A 19,617-nucleotide genomic window follows, 5' to 3' on the forward strand; every position below is an offset into this window, starting at 1 on the left:
TTTCCATTTTGTAAGCTAATGCATAAGAGCAGCAAATGTCTGTGTAGTGACCCTAGTCACAATTTAAACCCACAAGCCATCTGCTCTGAATCAATAGCCAAAGTATCATCCTTATATTGAACAACAAGAGTCTAACTTTCACCCGGCCTTGTAGTGATTAGTGTGGTCACCTTTATAGTATAATACTTGAAAAGTTTTGGAACTGATATCAAATTTGATTATCAAAAAGGTACAAATATGATATCATTGCACCAAAAAAACAAATATGATATCAAACTTGATAAATGCTAAAATCGTGAATAGTCTGCACTAGGTATAAACATATCTAAAATGGAAATCCTTAACATAAGCATGAAGCAGGGGAAAATTTTAGCCAAAACAGGAGCTTGATCTCTGAGAATTCCAATCTTGGCATCTACCTAACTGAAATATGTACAAGATTTAAATATTTAAGTTTGACTAAATTTATTTTTTGGCCAAAATAAATGTGGAAGTGTGTTTCAGAATGGAAGTAGTAAATGTAGTATTGTGCTGCTGCTGCTGCCTTTAGCTTAATGTGACTGATCTGCAGATTGGAAATGAGACCAATATTCCTTCACAAGCTGTCCAAATAGTGAACCTTCCTTCTTCATTAGCGTCATAGGGTCATCATATTCCACCAATTTTCCTGCAACATCACATTATATTCTATCAGTACACATTCTTTAGCACTTGCCTTAATTTTGTAAACCCAAATTGTCAAATCTGCTCTGAAATTCTGAATTCTGCAACTCTTTCTTTAGTTTCAATAAAAATGGTCACGAACGCAAGGCATAGAAAATATTAAACTCACCATCGCTAATGGAAAGAACCTTTGTGCAATCCATTACGGTTGGTATCCTGTGTGCTACTGTTATCACAGTGCAATCTGCAAACTCTGTTCTTATTGTTTTCTGCAGAATCATGTCAGTTGTATTGTCTATTGATGCTGTTGCTTCATCAAGCACCAATACCCTGCTTCTTCTCAGTAAAGCACGCCCTAGGCAAAATAGTTGTCGCTGTCCCATGCTCCAGTTTGCTCCATCCTCCACAACTGATAAGAAATACAATATTTGATTAGCACATATTGGCTTAGTATGTCATATTTACTATTTCATTTCAAATTCCAGAATAAGGATATTAGTTTACCTAAGGAGTCTAGGCCCTGATCTTTCTCTTGTACTGCCTCTTTGAGCTGGGATTTCTCGAGCACCTTTACAAGAATATGAAGGGGGGGGGGGGGGGGGAGGGATGGTGCATCAGCATCCAGAAGATTCCATACTTGCACAAAATAATGAAAATTTAATTCCTGATAAAAAGCTTTACCTCCCAAATTTGTTCATCTTTATGCTGGCACAATGGATCCAAATTGAATCTTACAGAGCCATTGAAGAGAGTAGGGTCTTGAGGGATAATTCCAAAACGTGACCTTAGATCGTGAAGTCCTACTGAACATATATCAATGCCGTCAACTACCATCTTCCCTGCAGCTGGTTCCACCAACCGAAACAATGCCCCAATTAAGGTTGTCTTCCCACTGCCAGTCCTACCAACAATACCGATTTTGTCTCCCCCTTCAAATGTGCAACTGATTCCTTTAAGAACCAGTGGTGCATCTGGTCTATATCTTATCTGCAAGACACCAAAAGTTTATATTGTTATCTATCTAAAATCTGTCAAATATGAATCCCAGTGCACTAAAAGTTACCTGTAAATTGCTTATCTCCACTTTACCAACCAAAGGCCAGTTTTCTGGGGGGCGGCTGCCTTCAATGACTTCTGGAGCTTCACTAGGTATGTGGGTGTATTGTTCAAGCCTTTCCACACAAATGATATAGTTGGCTAATGTGCACTGATTTTGGATCGCAAAAACCATGGTCATATTTAGCGAAAGACCATAAGATAGCGCCATTCCAATTACCCCTGCATTGTTTGTTGTATATAGCAATGAAGATTATATCTATCTCCCAAAAGGCAAGAGCTCCAAAGAGAGAGAGAGAGAGAGAGATAAATCTTACCAGAACTAAAAGTTCCAGTAGGAAGCAAAACCATGCACAAGGCTGCTGCTGCGAGAACAATGGCACAGAGGGTCTCAAGTCTCTGAATCAGCCATTCATTAGCTGCAAAATTGTGGAAGAATGGGCTTGCATTTGTATCAATAATATCGAGACTCTTAGAGAAGAACCGTTCTTCCTCCTTGAAAGCTCTGATTGTTATGGCTCCAGCTATAGATTCAGCTAAATGGTTTGCAACAAAAGACTTTGTTGTACCATTGATTCTCATCAACTCTTTTGCTGTCGCAAAATAGTATTTCTGTTGACAAATTTTATGAAATATTAGGTCATAATTCTCATAAATGTTTTTTCTTTTTTTTTTTTTTAAACAAAATAAAAAAAAAAAAAACTATGATAGATGGGAAGTCAGATTATATTCTTTATTTTTTTTGGTTGAATTTAGTTCAGAATTTGAAACCATGGACCTCCAGGTAAAATAGAGCAGCTACTGCTCAATGGTACTACTATGTGTCGGGATTGATTAATAGCTGTGTCATTATAAATGACGAATCTTAGTCCATGATGAAATATAATAAACTATTTGTGAACTTTCTTGTTTTTCTTCTCAACATACAACTCTGTTGGAGGCAAAAATTATGTTGTGGTAAAGCTGTACAAATATTTCTCTGTTTACCTGCAATTGGACTAACATGTAGATCACGGGTATGGAGACAAACAAGACTTGCCAAGTGATAACAGCTAGCACTCCTAGGTTGGCATATGCATTCATAGTAACCGCCATGGATAAGAGAAGGCTTATAGGAACATCAATGTCAACAATGCTCAAATCAGAAGAGACCTGCAGATTAAGGGTGCAAAAGAAGAAACGAAGCCTCATAACATTAGTTCTGAAATACCCTACCAGACCAGCATACATCAAATACTTGAAATTTAATGACAACTTAATGCTTACCCGACTTAGTATCCGTCCAAGGGGTGTAGAGTCATAGAAAGACATTGGAGCACGAAAGAGAGAACTCATCAACTGTGAAAAAAAAGATTTTGATGCTTTTAAGCCCAATGCAACAGCAGCCAGAGATCTAATTAGTAAAAAGAATGTCGAGCAGGCTCCAATGATGAGGTAAACCACAATCAATTTCAAAGTGCTGACTTGAGGATCATCAACACTGGTGGCCATCCAAGAGTTCTGTAATATCTGGCCTGTAACAAAGATCAGATGACAAATAGTTGCAACAGAAAGGTACAAGTAGCCCTTGTTCTGATTAAGGTATAGTAAGTATGGCTTAAGGCCAGTGTCTCCTGTTTCTCTTTCTTCCCGTTTAATCAATTGATCCCCTTCAGGTGCTACATGTTGTTTCTCAATATCAGTTTTCTTGATCTTCTTGATCTCCTTTGCAGTATAGCTTTGTCTTTCAGTTTCAGATGTCTTAACCTCCGATGGCCTTTCAGCTCCTGCAGTCTCTTTGTGTGCATTTACCAAATCCAAAAATTCCTGACTTGAATCTAATAATTGGTGATAAGGCCCTGATTTGAGGATCTCCCCATCTGACATCAGCTGCAAACAACAACAATTTTTCATTAGGACATGATTAATCAAAAAACAAGTGCTCTCTCCATCTTACCTCAAGGTTTTATCAATAAAAAAAAGTCCAAACTTAAACATTCTACTTTTACCCATTTTTTTCACTCTCATCTATTCACTCTTTTTTTCAGTCTATTTATCTCTATCCTTAATTTTCGTGCCAAAACTAAATCTTAACTAACCCGAGCTTAGACAATGAGGATAGCAGTTGACATCAAAATAGAAGATAGAAACTGCAAATTGTTGATACTGATGACTGGCAATATCTGATAGATTTGTTGAGCCTTGAGGAAGCTCAAGATAACTGAGGTGACAACCCCCAAGAAAATTGATCCAAACTTCTAAGGGAATCAAATTACACTCCTTATTTCTGAATACAGAGCACCTCGGACTACTTTGATGGGTGTGCAATGGAGTTATAGCCTTATAGGTTTAAACCAAGTTAATGAAGGGTCCTACAATCTGTAATACTGAAGCAAGAAGTCTTTTGGCTAATGAAAATTCCAAGATTTATTTCAAGAAGAAAGCTGCACTGAACATCAGGAGAGTGATAGTTGGCTCACCAAACAGCAATGAAATGCCGGAAGAAAATCAACTTGATGTGTCACAAGTAAGACAGTCTTTTCGGAAAGTGCTTCCATAATATATTCCTGCCACAATTTTAGAAGCCATAATTATCAGTTTATGCTATGACTAAAGAAACAGAAAATTACATTTTTAGGGTGAAAAGGTTACATTGAAGAGGCTAGTTGCTGTATGTGCATCAACAGCACTGAATGGATCATCTAAAAGGTATATGTCAGCATCTTGGTATAATGCACGAGCAAGTTGGATTCTTTGCTTCTGGCCTCCGCTTAGATTTACTCCTCTTTCCCCTATCTCTGTCAAGTCACCAAATGGAAGAAGCTCAAGGTCTTTCACCAATGAGCACCTCCGAATAGTTTCTTGGTACCTTAGCTCATTCATGGCAGACCCAAAAAGAATATTATCACGTATTGTCCCTGTTTGGATCCAAGCTGTCTGGGAAACATAAGCGATCCTCCCATAAACTTCAACCTGAAAGACCAAACCAATTTAAGAATATTAAGCTAAAAGCTTAATAGCATTCTGGTTATATAATTCCCAAATACAAAGTATAAATTGGGAGTACACATAATGGCCTATAAATGTGTCAACCTACACAATCATTTGCCCAACAATAGTACTAGTACGGGAATTGATTTGAAAACTTACAGTTCCCTCCATCAATGGTACTTCATTAAGAATTGCTGCTAGTAATGTTGATTTGCCTGAGCCAACTTCTCCACATATAGCAACCTTTTCACCAGGTCGAACTTCTAGATTCATGTTTCGTAGTGTTGGTTTTGATGGATTCATGTCCCAAGAAAGATTCGCAGACCTCATCAAAATGGCATGTGGGCCTTGGTTTAAGCTATTTGTATTGCTTTTCTTGTTGGAATTTTCAGTCTGAAGCTCTGGTGCCTCAAGAAACTGTGCAATACGTGTAAATGCAACCCTTGCTTGAATCACCACACTAATAACATCAGGGGTAGCTCTGATAGGGTCTTGCACAAGACGCAATGTTGCGACAAAAGTAAAAACATTGCTGGCATGTAGAGGAACACTGAGGAAATAACAAGCTCCAAATGTGGCAGCAGAGACTAGAACGGGGGATGACCAAAAGAGAAAACCATTATATGCTTTCCACAACTGCAATGCCTTTAACCACTTAATTTCCACTTCCCTTAAGCGCTCTATCTTATCCTTGAAGTAATTCTCCCATGCATACAATTTCAGAACCTTCATGTTTACAAGAGCCTCAGAACAAGCCTTCAGCCTTGAATCTTGTTCAGCCATAAGCTTACTTTGAAACTTATGCTGTAACTTTGCAAGGGGGGCGTTACAGAACACGGTTATCACAATCATTGTTAGTGCTGCAAGTGTAGCAAGTCCCACTGCATGTATTAGAATACATAGAGCAATGCAAAGTTGAAGGCTTGTAGTCCAAGTCTGATGAAACCAGAAAGGAAACTCGCCAATCCGGTAGGCATCAACAGTGACATAATTCATTATCTCACCACCAGAATACTTTATCCTTGCAGCATTTGATAACCTTAGCTGCTTCTTGTAGATTGCTGCAGTAAGCAAGGACCTCACTCTAAGGCCAATCAATCTGCTTCGAAAATACCACTGTCTCTGTGACAGTGATTCCAAAGTCTTTGCTGTGAAGAGTGCAATGGCCAACAAATAACCTTCATTTTTAAAAGCCTCTTTGCCCTCTGCAACCTCAATGAAGGCATTCAGCAGAAGAGGTCCAGCTGACAGGGTAAGTATCTTCAGAAGGGCAAAGAACCCAGAAATCAGTATATCAGTACGATGGCACGCGACAATAGTCCACAACAATGAGGGCTGTGAGGAAGGTCCATCCATTTTCTGTTTACTAAACTGGTCCATGAACTGCAAGTAACAGGCTTCCGCTCTGTCTGCATCCCGTAATTTGGGAATGTCCTCTTCCTCAAGAGTCTTCTCCTTACCTAATTTCATCAAGGGATTCAACCACCAGAATGTCAACCTACTTAACAACCCTGCTTTACCAAATAAAGAGACTTTGTCTGCTGCATCATTTTTACAGCTGCCATTAGCCTCACCATTCAAAGGAGTATAAAGGGTACTTCCACAGTCACTCTCTATATTATCTTCATCTTCGTAAAATCCGTGCCCCTTGTAAGTACATAACAACAACAAAGTTGCTCCTAGGAAAGACAGGATATCCAAGGCCACCTTAACTGTTGTTTCATAGTCATCTATGGCAGCAAAAATCGCGATCAGGGAAACAGTCCCAGCAGAAATGAAAGCAATGATGGACAAGATTTTCAATGAGACTCTAGAGAAGCACTCCCCTCTAAAGCTAGCTGATAATCCAACCGACACCCACGTAAACCCTTGAAAGAAATACAAAACCCACCAATGAATTGGTGATGCAGAATGACCATTTCTCAACTTCTCCTCCAAAATCCAACTTCCTAAACCTATGTAAACTAGTCCCAAACAACTATTAAAAACAGCTGATGATTTCTGTAAGGCTGAAACATGTCTAAAACGAGGCGGTAGTTCGACTCTCTTAGAGGATATGTTTGTAATCATGTTGAATAAGAGCACTGCCAGAAGCAGTATATCAAAACAAATGATAAAGGCATGATTTACACATGAAGAAGGATGAGTAACAAACTCTAAGGGAGGAACACAAGGCTCAGTAGTATTGATATTTGAACACGAATTTTGCCCACAAAATGAATTCCAGAGATCTTCCATCATTATTTTTCAGCCTTTTTTTTATATTTACAGATTCTGCATCAAAATACAGATACCAACTTATCAGATAATAAAACTTAACATTTTGATCATACTATAATCTTCATTAGAAGATAGATTAATCAGCAAAAATCAAAGAGCAAAAACTTTTTGAAATGTGATTAGTTAGGAAAACAAAAACAAAGTCAATGTTGTGAGCCTTACGTATTCAGAAAAGAGGTGACAATCTTGAAGAATTCTACTGAATTTTCTGTAACTTATAATACTAAGCTAGTAGGATTTAAATAACGAGCTGAGGTCGTTATTTAATGCTACTAACAGCTGGTTTATTTCAAATCTGCCACCAAGTTTTATGTGATTGCTGACTTACAATAATATTACGATATATAAATAGTTACAGTATCTTTAAAAAAAATAGAGTATGTAGAGTAAATGTTTGAGAAAATACATCATCCTATGTTGTTATAATACATTTTTCTCGTCAAGAGGGTTTTCTAATATTTTTTCTTTTTCAAACCTTTAAAAAAATTGTTATAATACGTCCGTTTTTTAATACTCCGTACATTATATTTCTTGAGATGTCCCCCAAATAATGTTTTTTTTCCTCTATTTTGGGTGCTTGTGCTACAAGTGCAATTCGTTTACAAAAATAAACAATTGTTTTTGGACAGTAGTAGATTCCTTCATTAGATTTAGTAATGCATTAAATATATTATACTTATTATATTACTTCTTATTATATTATTATCATGTAGACGTGTACAAATGAAACTACGAAGTAGATGGTTCATGCAACTCTTGCCAACAATTTGCGGGAAAATCAACACAATTAGGTAGGTATGAAAATTGATAGGATTCGTGCAATAAACGTGATTTAGTTGAAATTTTGTGAACAATTTGTCACCTGATGTAGTATGTAGGTATTAATTTGCCATGTAATTAACCTATTATTCCTCTCGATTATCCGTCTTATAGGCCATGAAATACGATCTTCCTGCTGCCGACAGGAGGTTTGTAAAGCAATATAAAGTGTAACTTTTTATGTTCAACCAAAAAACTAGTCATGCAACAATGTTAAGTTGAGAAGTTTTACGCATTATTTTTCAATAATTTCATTATATATTAGGGATGGAGTACTACATAATCTTTTGGTCACGTCTACGTCATCTAGGATTGAGATGTGTGAGTAAGTGAGTGTGACACAAAATTGCTGTTATAGGAATATAGGGTTTTTAATAAATAAATAAATAAAACCGTGGACAATAGCTATGTCATAGTTGAATTACGTTGCAATTTATACGTACGAGTAACGACTTTTGAGTCAAGGATCATATACGTTACTTTGAAATCATTTAAGTAATCGGCTAACCTCTAATCTGAAATCATCAAATAATTTGATGCAATTGACTCACCCACAAAAATGCTCATCATCACCGTATAGGTTTGAAACCACCAAATTAACTTCTATTAGTTGGAAACTTGGAAATAACTAATAAAAATTTTGAATTACCAGCAACTCGTTCGATTCATAATAATAAATTGGTGAAATAAAAAGAGAGTATAGACAAATACTTGATGACTTTGTTTAATTGTTAAATATAAATTTAAATGCTTTGGATACAAATTTTGTTTATCACGGAAACAAAAGTGTAATTTTTTAGATAAAAATGGGTAAAACCGCTACTTGAGGTAGCGGTTTTGCCTTGAAACCACTAATTGAGATAGCGGTTTTGCCTTAAAACCGCTACTTGAGGTAGCGATTTATACCAAAATCACTACTTGAAATAGGGGTTTTAAGGCAAAAGTGCTACCTCAAATAGTGGTTTTACTCCGTGATGAACGAAATTTATTTATTCACTTGGTAGTAATTAATTAAGAACGGAAGAACGAAAGAATAAATTATCATGTTTTTCAACTTTCCAACCACCTCCATATTTTTCGGGGGGTAATGTGGTAAAATGAGGGTTGATTGATAATTAACTAAAGACAGAAAATGGGCAAGACTCACCCTTTCATTCAATAATAATTGCTTTCAAATCGATTAGATATGTAGATGTGATAGATCGGCAGAGGATAGATGGTTTTACCAATCTTCATGTCTTTATTGTCCAAACTCCCAACGCTAGTACTGTTACATCTTCTTCATTCTTTAATGCTTTTAACGCTTTGCGCCACATTTTAGGACTACCACATTACTAGTTTAGCATTATGCCTCGCTTTAATTTGGTTGTTTAGTTATTGACGGATCTAGGATTTTATCAACTTGATTTAATTATACACTCAATTTACCACCCTCTTAAGCTCTAAGCCTCTAACTATGCATTATGTTTTTTTGTGAAATATAGTCCTTAAAGCTCTCTATTTGTTACATATACTATCCAAAATATGATACTCTTTTATCTCTAAAGATTTTGTTTTTATAAACGAGATACTTTCACTAAATAAGTCAAAACAAGAACTTTTAGAAATAATTTAAGAGTATTAAATTCTAAATACTTTCAAAAAGGGTTTGTTGTTAAAGTAACGTTATCGTATACCTTAATACTTTCTCCGTTTTTTTTTTTACACTTGCAACATTTTGACTTTTGCACTATTTACATATCTCACTAGCTTTGGTGATTTATAGGTTAGGAAAAATATAGTTACGTGGGATCTTGTTTTACTCGTCTCGATTTATACTTTCATAATATCAAATTTTTATATATTGGTAATTAAAAATATTAACGATTTAAATAGTGCATTGGCAAACGTGAAAAGAGAAATGTTGCAAGTATTAAAAAAACAGAGGAAGTACCTAATAACATATTCATTCTGGATCATACACATGTTATTCATCTTTATTACAAGTATAAATTAATATGATACTATAATACCACTCATACTAGTGTCTAAATTAAGGAGGATAAACATTATACACAAACAGTGAGTATATCTTTAATGAATGAAAGAATAATTACTCCATTTTCATTAATTTTTCTGATGCGTATTACCTAAGCTTAATAATCTCCAAATTCCTCGAAACCTCCCCTTTCAGCTAAACCAAACCATTAAAGTTTCTTATTCTTTTTGTCATGGTTTAACAAAATTAAAATTAGAATCCTTAAATATAAGGTCTCAAATCATTAGAAAGTAAACGTTATATGATCGAACTATGTTGATGAACATTAAAACATACTTCGTATTAATCTTTAGTTTTAAAAGTGAAGCTTAAAATATACTCCGTACTTCACATAAACTTAGAAACAAGCGTACCGTGTGCTAAATTAAGCCTTAGCCTGTTAGTCGACTGGTGATGATAGTAAGAGTATAGTTGTTCCTCCTCCTGCAAGAACATATAATAAATTTATATATTTAACATGCACATTTACCAATTGTACTGTATATTCAAAGCACGTATGTACTAATTAATTACGAAAAGTTAAGAATCATCTCAAGCAGAAACACAAAATAAAAACCACTTTGGACATGTTCGGCAAAATTAATTAGAAAAATAATGCAAAATCGAATGAGGAGCAAGCTAAGATCGAAACTTACTTGAAAATGAAGGACACACTGCACGTACACTTGCAAGATGGAATTTTGATGAGATAGCATAGGCAATTGTTTTCTCTTCTTATATTAGTAGTGTTACAAATTCTGATATTTATATACTAGTATTACAAAGAAACAAGAAATCTAGTAGGACGACATGAATGTCCTTCATTAAATCATTAGATTCTTTTCAACAGTAATATTTAGTTTTCTCTATAATTAGATACAATATAAGATCATGAGAATATCGGTATTAAAATCGGGTTAAAAGAAAAAACAAAAGACGTAAAGTTTCTTCAATATTAGTGTGTGAGTATAGTTATTCCACGCCACTATTTGACGAAATAGACACGTTAATAATAGTATATAGTTTAAGAAAATTAAATAAAAATGATTTAGAAGTAAAATTTTGTGGAGATAATTAGGGCAACGTTGAAGGCTACTGTATTTGGTCTGCCCTTCTCTCTTTGATTTGTACTCCAACTTACTTACCCGATTTTGAAAGACGAATGAACTTTTTCAACGATTTTGATTGAAATCATTTAGGGTTTTTTTTGTCGTTTTGTGATAAATGCATGAGTCCCATTTTGTAGAGTGGACCTATTGATTCGATGTCAAAAGTAATTTGAAGGTCCTTGCTTATCATCATGTTGAAAGATTTTTGAATTGTTGATTCCTTGTAATAATAAGAGTATGTTGGTCTCTTGTTGAGTATGTGGCGTGTTTAGAGATTGAATATTGAAGATTCGGTTGTAATAATAAAAGTATATTGGTCTATAATAACATCGTATCATTGATCGTTGGATTAATTAATGATAAGGTTTTGAGATCGATTATGTCGTGATTAATAATTGTATTGATATTGATTTTAAAGTAATATAAAAATGGATAGATGGAATTAATGTGATTTTAAGACATGGTTGTAAAACAGTACTCTGTATTATGTAAAATGTTGACGTCTTGATTTTGATGTGTATGTGTGTGCAAATTGTTCCTTTTCTACTCGCACTAGATAGGACTAATTGCTTTGGTTTGAATCGTTATGTTGTATTAGCCACTTTACTGTAAATAGTAAATAATAATTGATCGGGAATTTATAATTTAAAATTTTGATCATGTATTAGGGAGTTCTTGTCTAGATCTAATTTAAGCAAATGATTGTAGAGATACATCCAATTCTCAATACTATTGTGGTCTATAATGAAAAGTACACTCTCATTTCAATAAATAAATTTTGATGAATTATTAAAAATATATACAAATATATATTTCCTATGTTCTTTTAATATTGTAACATAGGGGTTTGGCATAATTTTTTTGGTAGTGGGTAATTGGGATTAAGGAAGAGATAGAAAGGTATAAATACAAAAGTGTTCATGTGATGGTAAGCATAACTAAAGAAACAAGTGTTAAAAAGTAAGAGTATATTAGGTATTTGCAGTGAGAGCATAGATATATATTTTCCTAAAATGGATGGTGTAATATTTGTGAAACTTCTTTTAAAGTCAGGTGATGCAATATTAAAATAACGGAGGAAGTGTATGATTAACTAATCAATTAATATAAGTAATAATTGTATCATTATTGTTACTTTTATTTGGAAAGGACTAAAAGAGAACTTGAAATGGGCAGGATCCACCTTTGCTCCATGCTTTTTTTGTGCTATTTCTATGCTTTTTAGGATACACGATGACGGGCATGAATTTTGCCACCATTTGACCATATTCATCTAGCAACCACCACAAGTTCTTAATCATCCAAGTTATGTATATACCCTTTCTTCAAGTAACTTAATTTAATTCATTTGCACCTCTTGAAAATTTGCCAAACATTCCAACATTCCTCGTTTAGAACCACTCGATGCTAACAAGCTGATGCATTAATGACTCAAATATTAAATCCCATATTGTCCTAACGATTTTTTTTTATTATTATTTTTTTTACAAATTACAAATGGGAGTAGGGGAATTTGAACTTGTGACCTATCATACACAGAGTCACAGACCCTCAGTCGTCTTAACCACTAGGTCAAAACCTTATCGATTTATAACGATGTAGGTTGTGTACCATTTCAAAAATAAATAAATAAAGAAAAAAAGATTTTGTTCATATCACCAGTCTTGGCTGTTCCCTATAAACATAAATTAGATCATGGTATATAAACCTTCTATTTAACCTCACTTAAATGGTCTTGCCTTATTATAGGTTACGGAGTATGACTTAATTAAGCGACCACGGATTTTTAAAAATGGGTCAAGTATTTCTTTTAGTTCTTCTATGTGCTAGTGGTTAAGGGTTAATTGCATTGGTGTAATGTTCTATGGACCGGGGATACCACATGATCAAGTGAGGTGAGCCAACGAGTGGATTGTGGGTGTGGAGACATGATTTGACCCAAAAGTAAGAAAACAACAGCAAGGCTCAACCGCTCAATTTAAAGAAGTTAAGAGTGTTATTCATTTATTCATCAATTATCAATGTCATTATCTTCTAGACAACGCACGCAATGCAAGATAATGAGGCACTATGGAAACCAGGCTGATTTACAAATATAGCTTTTTAAAAAATTATTTACGATTTTGCGTTGCAATGAAACTTATTTACGAAAATACAGTTTACGTAGGCTTGGTAATACATTTGGGGTGATTTTTTTCTTTAGAGACAAACCGTTACCTTAAGTAGCAGTTTTAGTCTAAAACCGCTACTTAAGGTAGCAGTTTGTCTTTAGTACTACAAGTAAAGATACAGAGTAGCAAATTATATAGGGTAAAACCACTACCTCAAGTAGCAGTTTTAGTACATAAACCGCTACTTGAGGTAGCGGTTTTATTCTGAAAAATAAAAAAATAAAAAACAAAAATAAACTTATTTGAACTTACGTGGACAGTGATTAAGTTTTATTCTAACGCAAAAGTGTAAATAAATTTTCAAGTAACCATACTTTTGTAAATCATCCATGGAAACCACTACTCTCTAAACTTGCTTAACGCATAATTGCATACCAATAGATTTATAGCTTCCCCAATTCAATATTCTACTTACACAGTTACACTCCGTAAGTTATAGAAATTCATTTAACTCAAACTTCGACTCAACCTTAGATCAAACATGTGTAAAATAAAGTACTCTTGTCGTAGATCAAACATGAGTAAAATAAAGTACTCACTACTTTATATAGTTGACAAAAGACAATAGACACGAATTTTATTCACCTTAAACCAATTGAATGTCTGGACTCAATTTTATTTGACTTAAACCAATTAAATGTCTAATTGACAACAGAGTATGTATTATTCTTATCAACTTCACCAAAATTAAAATGAAGCAATAAGAACTTCATGAACCAATGCAAAAAGATATTTCAGAAACAAAGAGATACTATAAGAGCACTATAATCATGAATTGAAGTGAATACAAAATATGTAGTTGAAGGTCAATTGCCAACCCTATGGACTATAGAGGGTTCATTCATTTATTATAATTAATATAAATGAGAGTGAGCAATAGCTCAAGTGGTTAAAACTCCCCTTCCGATTTCAAGAAATTTTGGGATTGAGTTTCATCACCCTCCCTTATGACTCTCTAAAAAAACAAAAAAAAAAAAAAAAAAAATTGTCAACATGCAAATAAATAAATGTCAACATGCAAATAAATGTCAATTCCTATTTCTTTTCTTCTTCCCCATTATAGCTTAGTGTCTTAAAACAGAAAATCAGAAAGATTCGTCTCATGATCTATCAACTTCACAATTCAATGTACTCAACTTAAATATCAATAAGTAGTTGGACAAACTAATAGTTACGTACCCAACCACACAATGCGACTAGTACTCGTATCATTTAATGTACGTATAATTTCTAGCATATGTGCATGCCTTAATTATTTTTTAGTACTTCTTTTAAGTTGATAGATGAAGTACACAATCAAATCTAAAGTACATTGAATTGCTGATACGCCGGTCTAACCCCCTAATTCTTTGATGTATGGTAAAAAATGCATGAAAAATTAAAAAAAAGATCTTTTTTATGCTTTCGTGTTTTAATTTAAATTGAGAATCGAACGAAAAATAATATAGAAGGCCCTAATTAAATAAGAGGGGAAAGACTTAAGATATGAAGAACTTATTACGATAGAGGAGGCACGATTTGATAAATCATTATAGCAATTTATCACATTTGTAATTTGTTAAGGAGTGGTCTCTTTCTAACTTTATTTGAAGCATTCCCACACCAAATTAAAACCAAGCGAATTTTGTGGTTGTATGATAACAAGCTGTGATTTTTCTTCTTTTTTAGGTAGGTAGTTGACAATTATTCTTTTTCGTTCTAGTTGTGTATATTTTTCATGTTCCATTTGTAACTAGAAATCCATACAAATATACAATGATTTATGTTACGTCTTAATATTTGTGTATGTCATGTCTAAGGTCGTAAAAGTGCCTATTACTTTTGGATCTCATCCTCCCAATTAATTGATCAACCAAACTTACCAAAGGCCATCAAAGGATTCAAAGGTATAGTTTATATTGTACTACACTAGTATTATGAAGACATTGGTAGTAGAAGTTAAAAAGAAACTGATCGTCACCTATTGTCACTAGTGAGTAGTGTTTCTCCTATTCTTTTTATATTTTATGATTTCTTTATAAGTTTATTTCGTTTTGACATATTACGAGTATATTTCACTACAAAAAGATAGACATTTAGCAACAGATCAAATCCGTTGCTAGATTGTACTTTTCTGTCGCTAAATATAGGTAGCGACAGATTTTAAAACAGAATTACTTTGTTATCAAAACTATTGTCGCTAAATGAGACTAGCAACGTTGTATTTGTTTTCCGTTGTTATATTACCGCACTACAAGAAATAGGCTTATTTCCGACGGACAAGATATTCCGTCGGAAATCCCGTATATTCCGACGAAATATAAATCCGTCGGATATTTCCGACGGATTTCCTACGGAATTTAAACCCGTTGGAATACATGGGCTTTCCAACGGATTTCCTACGGAATTTAAACCCGTTGGAATACATGGGCTTTCCGACGGAATTTTCTGTCGGAATATTACTTTTCCGGCAGAATTAAAATCCGTCGGAAAGTTCCGACGGAATTTTCTGTCGGAATATTAATTTTCCGGCGAAATTAAAATCCGTCGGAATTTTCCGACGGAGTATTCCCTCGGAAATCCCAAACATTCCGACGGATTATTAGTCCATCGGAATTTCCGTCGGAATAATAATTTAATTTTTTTTTTTAAAAACCCGGAAACCCTACCCCCTCCCCTTTCATTTCTCTTTTCTCTCTCCTCTCTTCTACCGCTTTTCCCTTTCTCTCTCCTCTCCTCCTCTTCTCCTTCCTCCTTCTTCGTTCTCCCCGTAATCTCTTCTCCTTCCTTCTTCTTCGTTCTCCCCTTATTCTCTCTCCTCCTTCCTCCTCTGATCTTTTCTCCTTCTCCTCCTCCTTTTCTCTTTTCTCTCATCAACCCAAAAACGAAGCTGCCATTGTTAAGGTCGCCATTGTCATTTTTAAAGGTTTTTAAGGTCAATTTCGACCAAGAAAACTCTAAATCTACAGTTTTCTTGGTCGAAATTGGCCTTATTAACCAAGTTTGAGGTGAAGTTCGAACTTATTTCAAATTTTGAGGTAAGTTTCGTGATTTTAATTATTTTTTTTTTTTTTTTTTGAAATTTCTGGTTTTTGCAAGATCTATTTCTGGATTTGTTGGTTTCGAATTATTTCTGGTTTTTTTTGTTTCGAATTATTATGGGTTGTTTTTGTTTCGAATTATTATTGAAATTCAGATTAGTAACTTTATTAGATCCTGGTTTATATCTTGTTTTTGTGGGAATTTGTGTTTCGGATTTTTGTAATTGTAATTGTTTCGGTTTTTTTTCGATTTGGTTTTTTTTGTTTTCGTTTTTCTGCGTGGGTGGGTTAGGTGGGGTGGTGGTGGTCTGGTCAGGGATGGGTGGGTGGGGTGGTGAAGGTTTGGACAAGGTCAGTGGGGGTGGTGGAGGTTAGGACAGGACAGGGTGGGTGGTGGTGGCTCGAAATGGTGTGGGAGGGTGGGGGTCTGGTCACTTGGTCATGGGTGGGTGGGTGGGTGGGTGGGGTGGTGGAGGTTTGGACTGGATAGGGTGGGTGGTTAGGGGTGGGTGGCTGCTGGGGGGTCTGTGGGTGGTGGTTTGGCTGGTGGGGAGGTGGCGTTTTTTTTATTTTTTTTTATTGAAATTTCCGTCGGAATATACCTTTTTCGACGGAAATTTCCGTCGGAATCCACTTCACCTCCAACGGAATATTTCGTCGGAACTTTGCGACGGAATTTCGGTTAAAGTCAAAACCAGCTTCGACAGACTATATTCCGTCGGAAAAGTGGCTTCCGACGGAATTTCCCTCGGAAAACGTCGAATTTCCGACAAGGGCTGTTCCGAGAGACAGTTTCCGATGGAATTCCGTCGAAAGGCCGTTTTCCGACGGATTTTCCCCTGTTTCCGACGGAAAATGTCCGTCGGAATTCAGCTGTTTTCATGTAGTGTCGTCGCTAGTTTTAGCAACGGATTATTTTTATCTGTCGCTGGTATTAGCAACTGAAAAAATTCCGTCTCTAAAAATTTAGCAACGGAAAAAAAAAATCCGTCGCTCATATCAGCAACGGAAAAATAAAATCTGTCTCTAAATTTAGCAATGCAATAAGTTATTTGTCTAGAAGTAGATGTTATTCGGTTAGACCTCACTCGGGTCAACCTGACTCGACTTTACATGTAAGGCTCCTTGAATCCCCAATCTCAAGAATCGCAATAGGTAGGAGTCGAACCCGTGACCTCAAAGTCACATAGTGAAACTCTTACCAACTATACCAAATATTATTTGTTTACTTCTACGTACATAATTGATAATAAGTGAAAGAAATATTAGAGACAGAATTTAAAATCCGTCTCTAGTTTAGAAATGGATTTTTAAATCCGTCTCTAGTTCAAAGACGGATTTGAAAATCCGTCTCTAATTTAAAGACGGATTTAAAAATCCGTTTCTAGTTTAGAGACGGATTTTAGTTTACATAATTCGTCTCTAAAGTTATATTTTACATAATTCGTTTTGAAAATAATTTAGAAACGGAATTAAATGAAAGGAATAGTGTCCTTCCAACAAGTGTATTATTCTGATAGAGGGTTCGGAATTATTAGAAAGCTAATTCTTCAGTGAGGTCAAGTGATCGGAATGCCTAGGTGGAGCCCGCTTCCGATCAGTAATATTAATGCATAACTAATATCATGGCTTAATCTTGACTGAACCCTTCGGGTCGCATCCCAATCGAATAACCGATCTGAATCGACGAATCAATCCGAAGGATTAGATGAGTCATTAGAGTATTACAAACAAAGACGTCGGATATCGAGCTTAGAGCGTCGAGAACTCGAGACCGAGCGTCGCAAGTCGAGTCGAATTTAGAATTCGACGAGACGTAAAATCAAGCAAGCAACAAGTTTGAGCCTAGCCGTAGCCATGCAAGTGCTAGGCTAGGCGAGGTCACCAACCCATGCGCATCATGGGTGCCTAGCATCCCCTAGCACACGCACATCGCATGGCACAAACATCGCAAGATTCGTGCATACGTGTGGTCTGGCTGTGCATGTGTGGCTAAGCGTGCTAGCATAGCAGCGCTAGCCATCGCATCATGCTAGGCATGGGCTAGCACAGCCCGCAAGCATGGTGCGTTGCGTGCTTGCTAGCATGCTAGGCCAAGCACCCAACCATTGCTAGCACCAAGCATCGCACATGCTAGCAGCGTGCTAGGCCTTGCGTGCTTACTAGTGTGCTAGGGCCTGGCGCCCAGCCCATCGCAGCATCGCATAGCAGCGTGCTAGGCATGCTTGGCTATGCGTGCGTGCTTGCATAGCAGCGCTTGGCTGCTGCACAGCAGTATCACATGCGTGCTGGCTGGCTGTGCATGTGCTGCGGGCTAGCTGGCGATGTGCTGGCTGGCTTGTTGTGCATGCGTTGCGGGCTGGCTGGCTGGACTGCCTAGCCTTGGTGCTAGGCGCCAGCTAGCAGCCTTGGCAGGCTGCCAGCCAGCCAAGTGGTGGGATGGTCACGGTTTTGAGTGGGGACCGATTTTAAGGCCTTGCTTGATGAGCAAGGTTATGGTCCCCCCCTCCCCTTGAAATGGTCCTCACCTAATTCTTGTTGGATATTTAGAGAATTGATGGTTGCGCGTAAACCTGGGCATCGTGCCGGGCCGTGCCTAGGAAGTCGTGTCGTGCTGGTCGTGCCATCGTGCCCAGGAAGTCGTGCCGTGCCGTGCCGGCCATTCTCACAAGCCAGCCCACGGCTTGGCACGGCCTTCGTGCCTGGCGAGCTCGTGCCGTGCCGGCCACGTACCAGCCTGTGTGCTGGCCTGGCGGGCTGGTAGCGGGCTGGCAGTTTCCAGCTTTTTTTTTCTTTTTTTTTTTAAAAATAAGTGACAACATTATAACTTATATTATTATGTATATAAGTTATAAAAAGTTATAACTTATAAGTTATTAAATTATAATTATAACTTATAAGTTATAAAATTATAATTATAAGTTTCATAAGTTATAAGGTTATAAGTTATAAAGTTATAAGTTTTATAATTATAAGTTGAATATTTATGTTTTATAATTTTGTATATTCAATATTTATATTTATATATTTACTTTATACTATTACTTTAAATTTTAATGTTTATGATTTATTAAATATAATTTTGTATTAGTAATTGGTATAATTTATTTTTTTTAATATGAATTTACAAATTATAACAAAATGGGGAAAAAAGGCAAATTGGACTTTGGATGTGAATAATGCGTACTTCATATTATTATTACTTGAGTTGAGAAAATTGTACAATGATAACAGTGATAAAAATCATACAATGATGGTATTAAACAAAAATTGGAAAATGATAAGATTGATATTTGATAATGATTAAAATCGTACAATATACAATAATTGTCTATTCTTCTTCTCCTTCTTCTTGCTCGTCTTTGTCTTCACCTTCAAGGTCATCGGCTAGTTGGATAGATTGGGAACTAGCCGAACCCGAACGGTCGGAAGCGGAGGTTCCTTCTTCGTTGTCGTTGTCGTCGTAAGAACGGTCTTGTGAGCGATTTTCCGCATCCAACCAATCTTTGAAA

General features: G+C 35.9%; 1 protein-coding gene across 1 annotated transcript; it reads right to left on the bottom strand.

The window, feature by feature from the left end:
* Positions 1–243: 243 nt before the first annotated feature.
* Positions 244–10,902, bottom strand: LOC110693920 (ABC transporter C family member 10-like). Its single transcript, XM_021871096.1, has 13 exons — positions 10,462–10,902; positions 10,180–10,249; positions 4,849–6,963; positions 4,351–4,671; positions 4,179–4,265; positions 2,986–3,588; positions 2,707–2,871; positions 2,037–2,331; positions 1,727–1,941; positions 1,345–1,650; positions 1,168–1,231; positions 833–1,072; positions 244–667 (listed from the first exon to the last, which is right to left on the bottom strand). Exons 3-13 carry the CDS (start codon positions 6,928–6,930, stop codon positions 552–554), a joined length of 4,494 nt encoding a protein of 1,497 aa, XP_021726788.1. The 5' UTR covers positions 6,931–6,963; positions 10,180–10,249; positions 10,462–10,902; the 3' UTR covers positions 244–551.
* Positions 10,903–19,617: the final 8,715 nt, after the last annotated feature.

The sequence above is a fragment of the Chenopodium quinoa genome, unplaced genomic scaffold (assembly GCF_001683475.1).
Source record: "Chenopodium quinoa cultivar QQ74 unplaced genomic scaffold, ASM168347v1, whole genome shotgun sequence".
In the NCBI taxonomy this organism is placed as follows: Eukaryota; Viridiplantae; Streptophyta; class Magnoliopsida; order Caryophyllales; family Amaranthaceae; genus Chenopodium; species Chenopodium quinoa.

What these genes read in the sequence shown, in the direction of transcription:
- LOC110693920 (XM_021871096.1), bottom strand. Translation starts at nt 6,930, where the DNA reads ATGATGGAAGATCTCTGGAATTCATTTTGTGGGCAAAATTCGTGTTCA. An exon ending in CAGCAACTAGCCTCTTCAAT is followed by an intron (nt 4,266 to 4,350) that starts GTAACCTTTTCA and finishes AAATTGTGGCAG; the next exon opens with GAATATATTATGGAAGCACT. An exon ending in TGGAGATAAGCAATTTACAG is followed by an intron (nt 1,651 to 1,726) that starts GTAACTTTTAGT and finishes GGTGTCTTGCAG; the next exon opens with ATAAGATATAGACCAGATGC.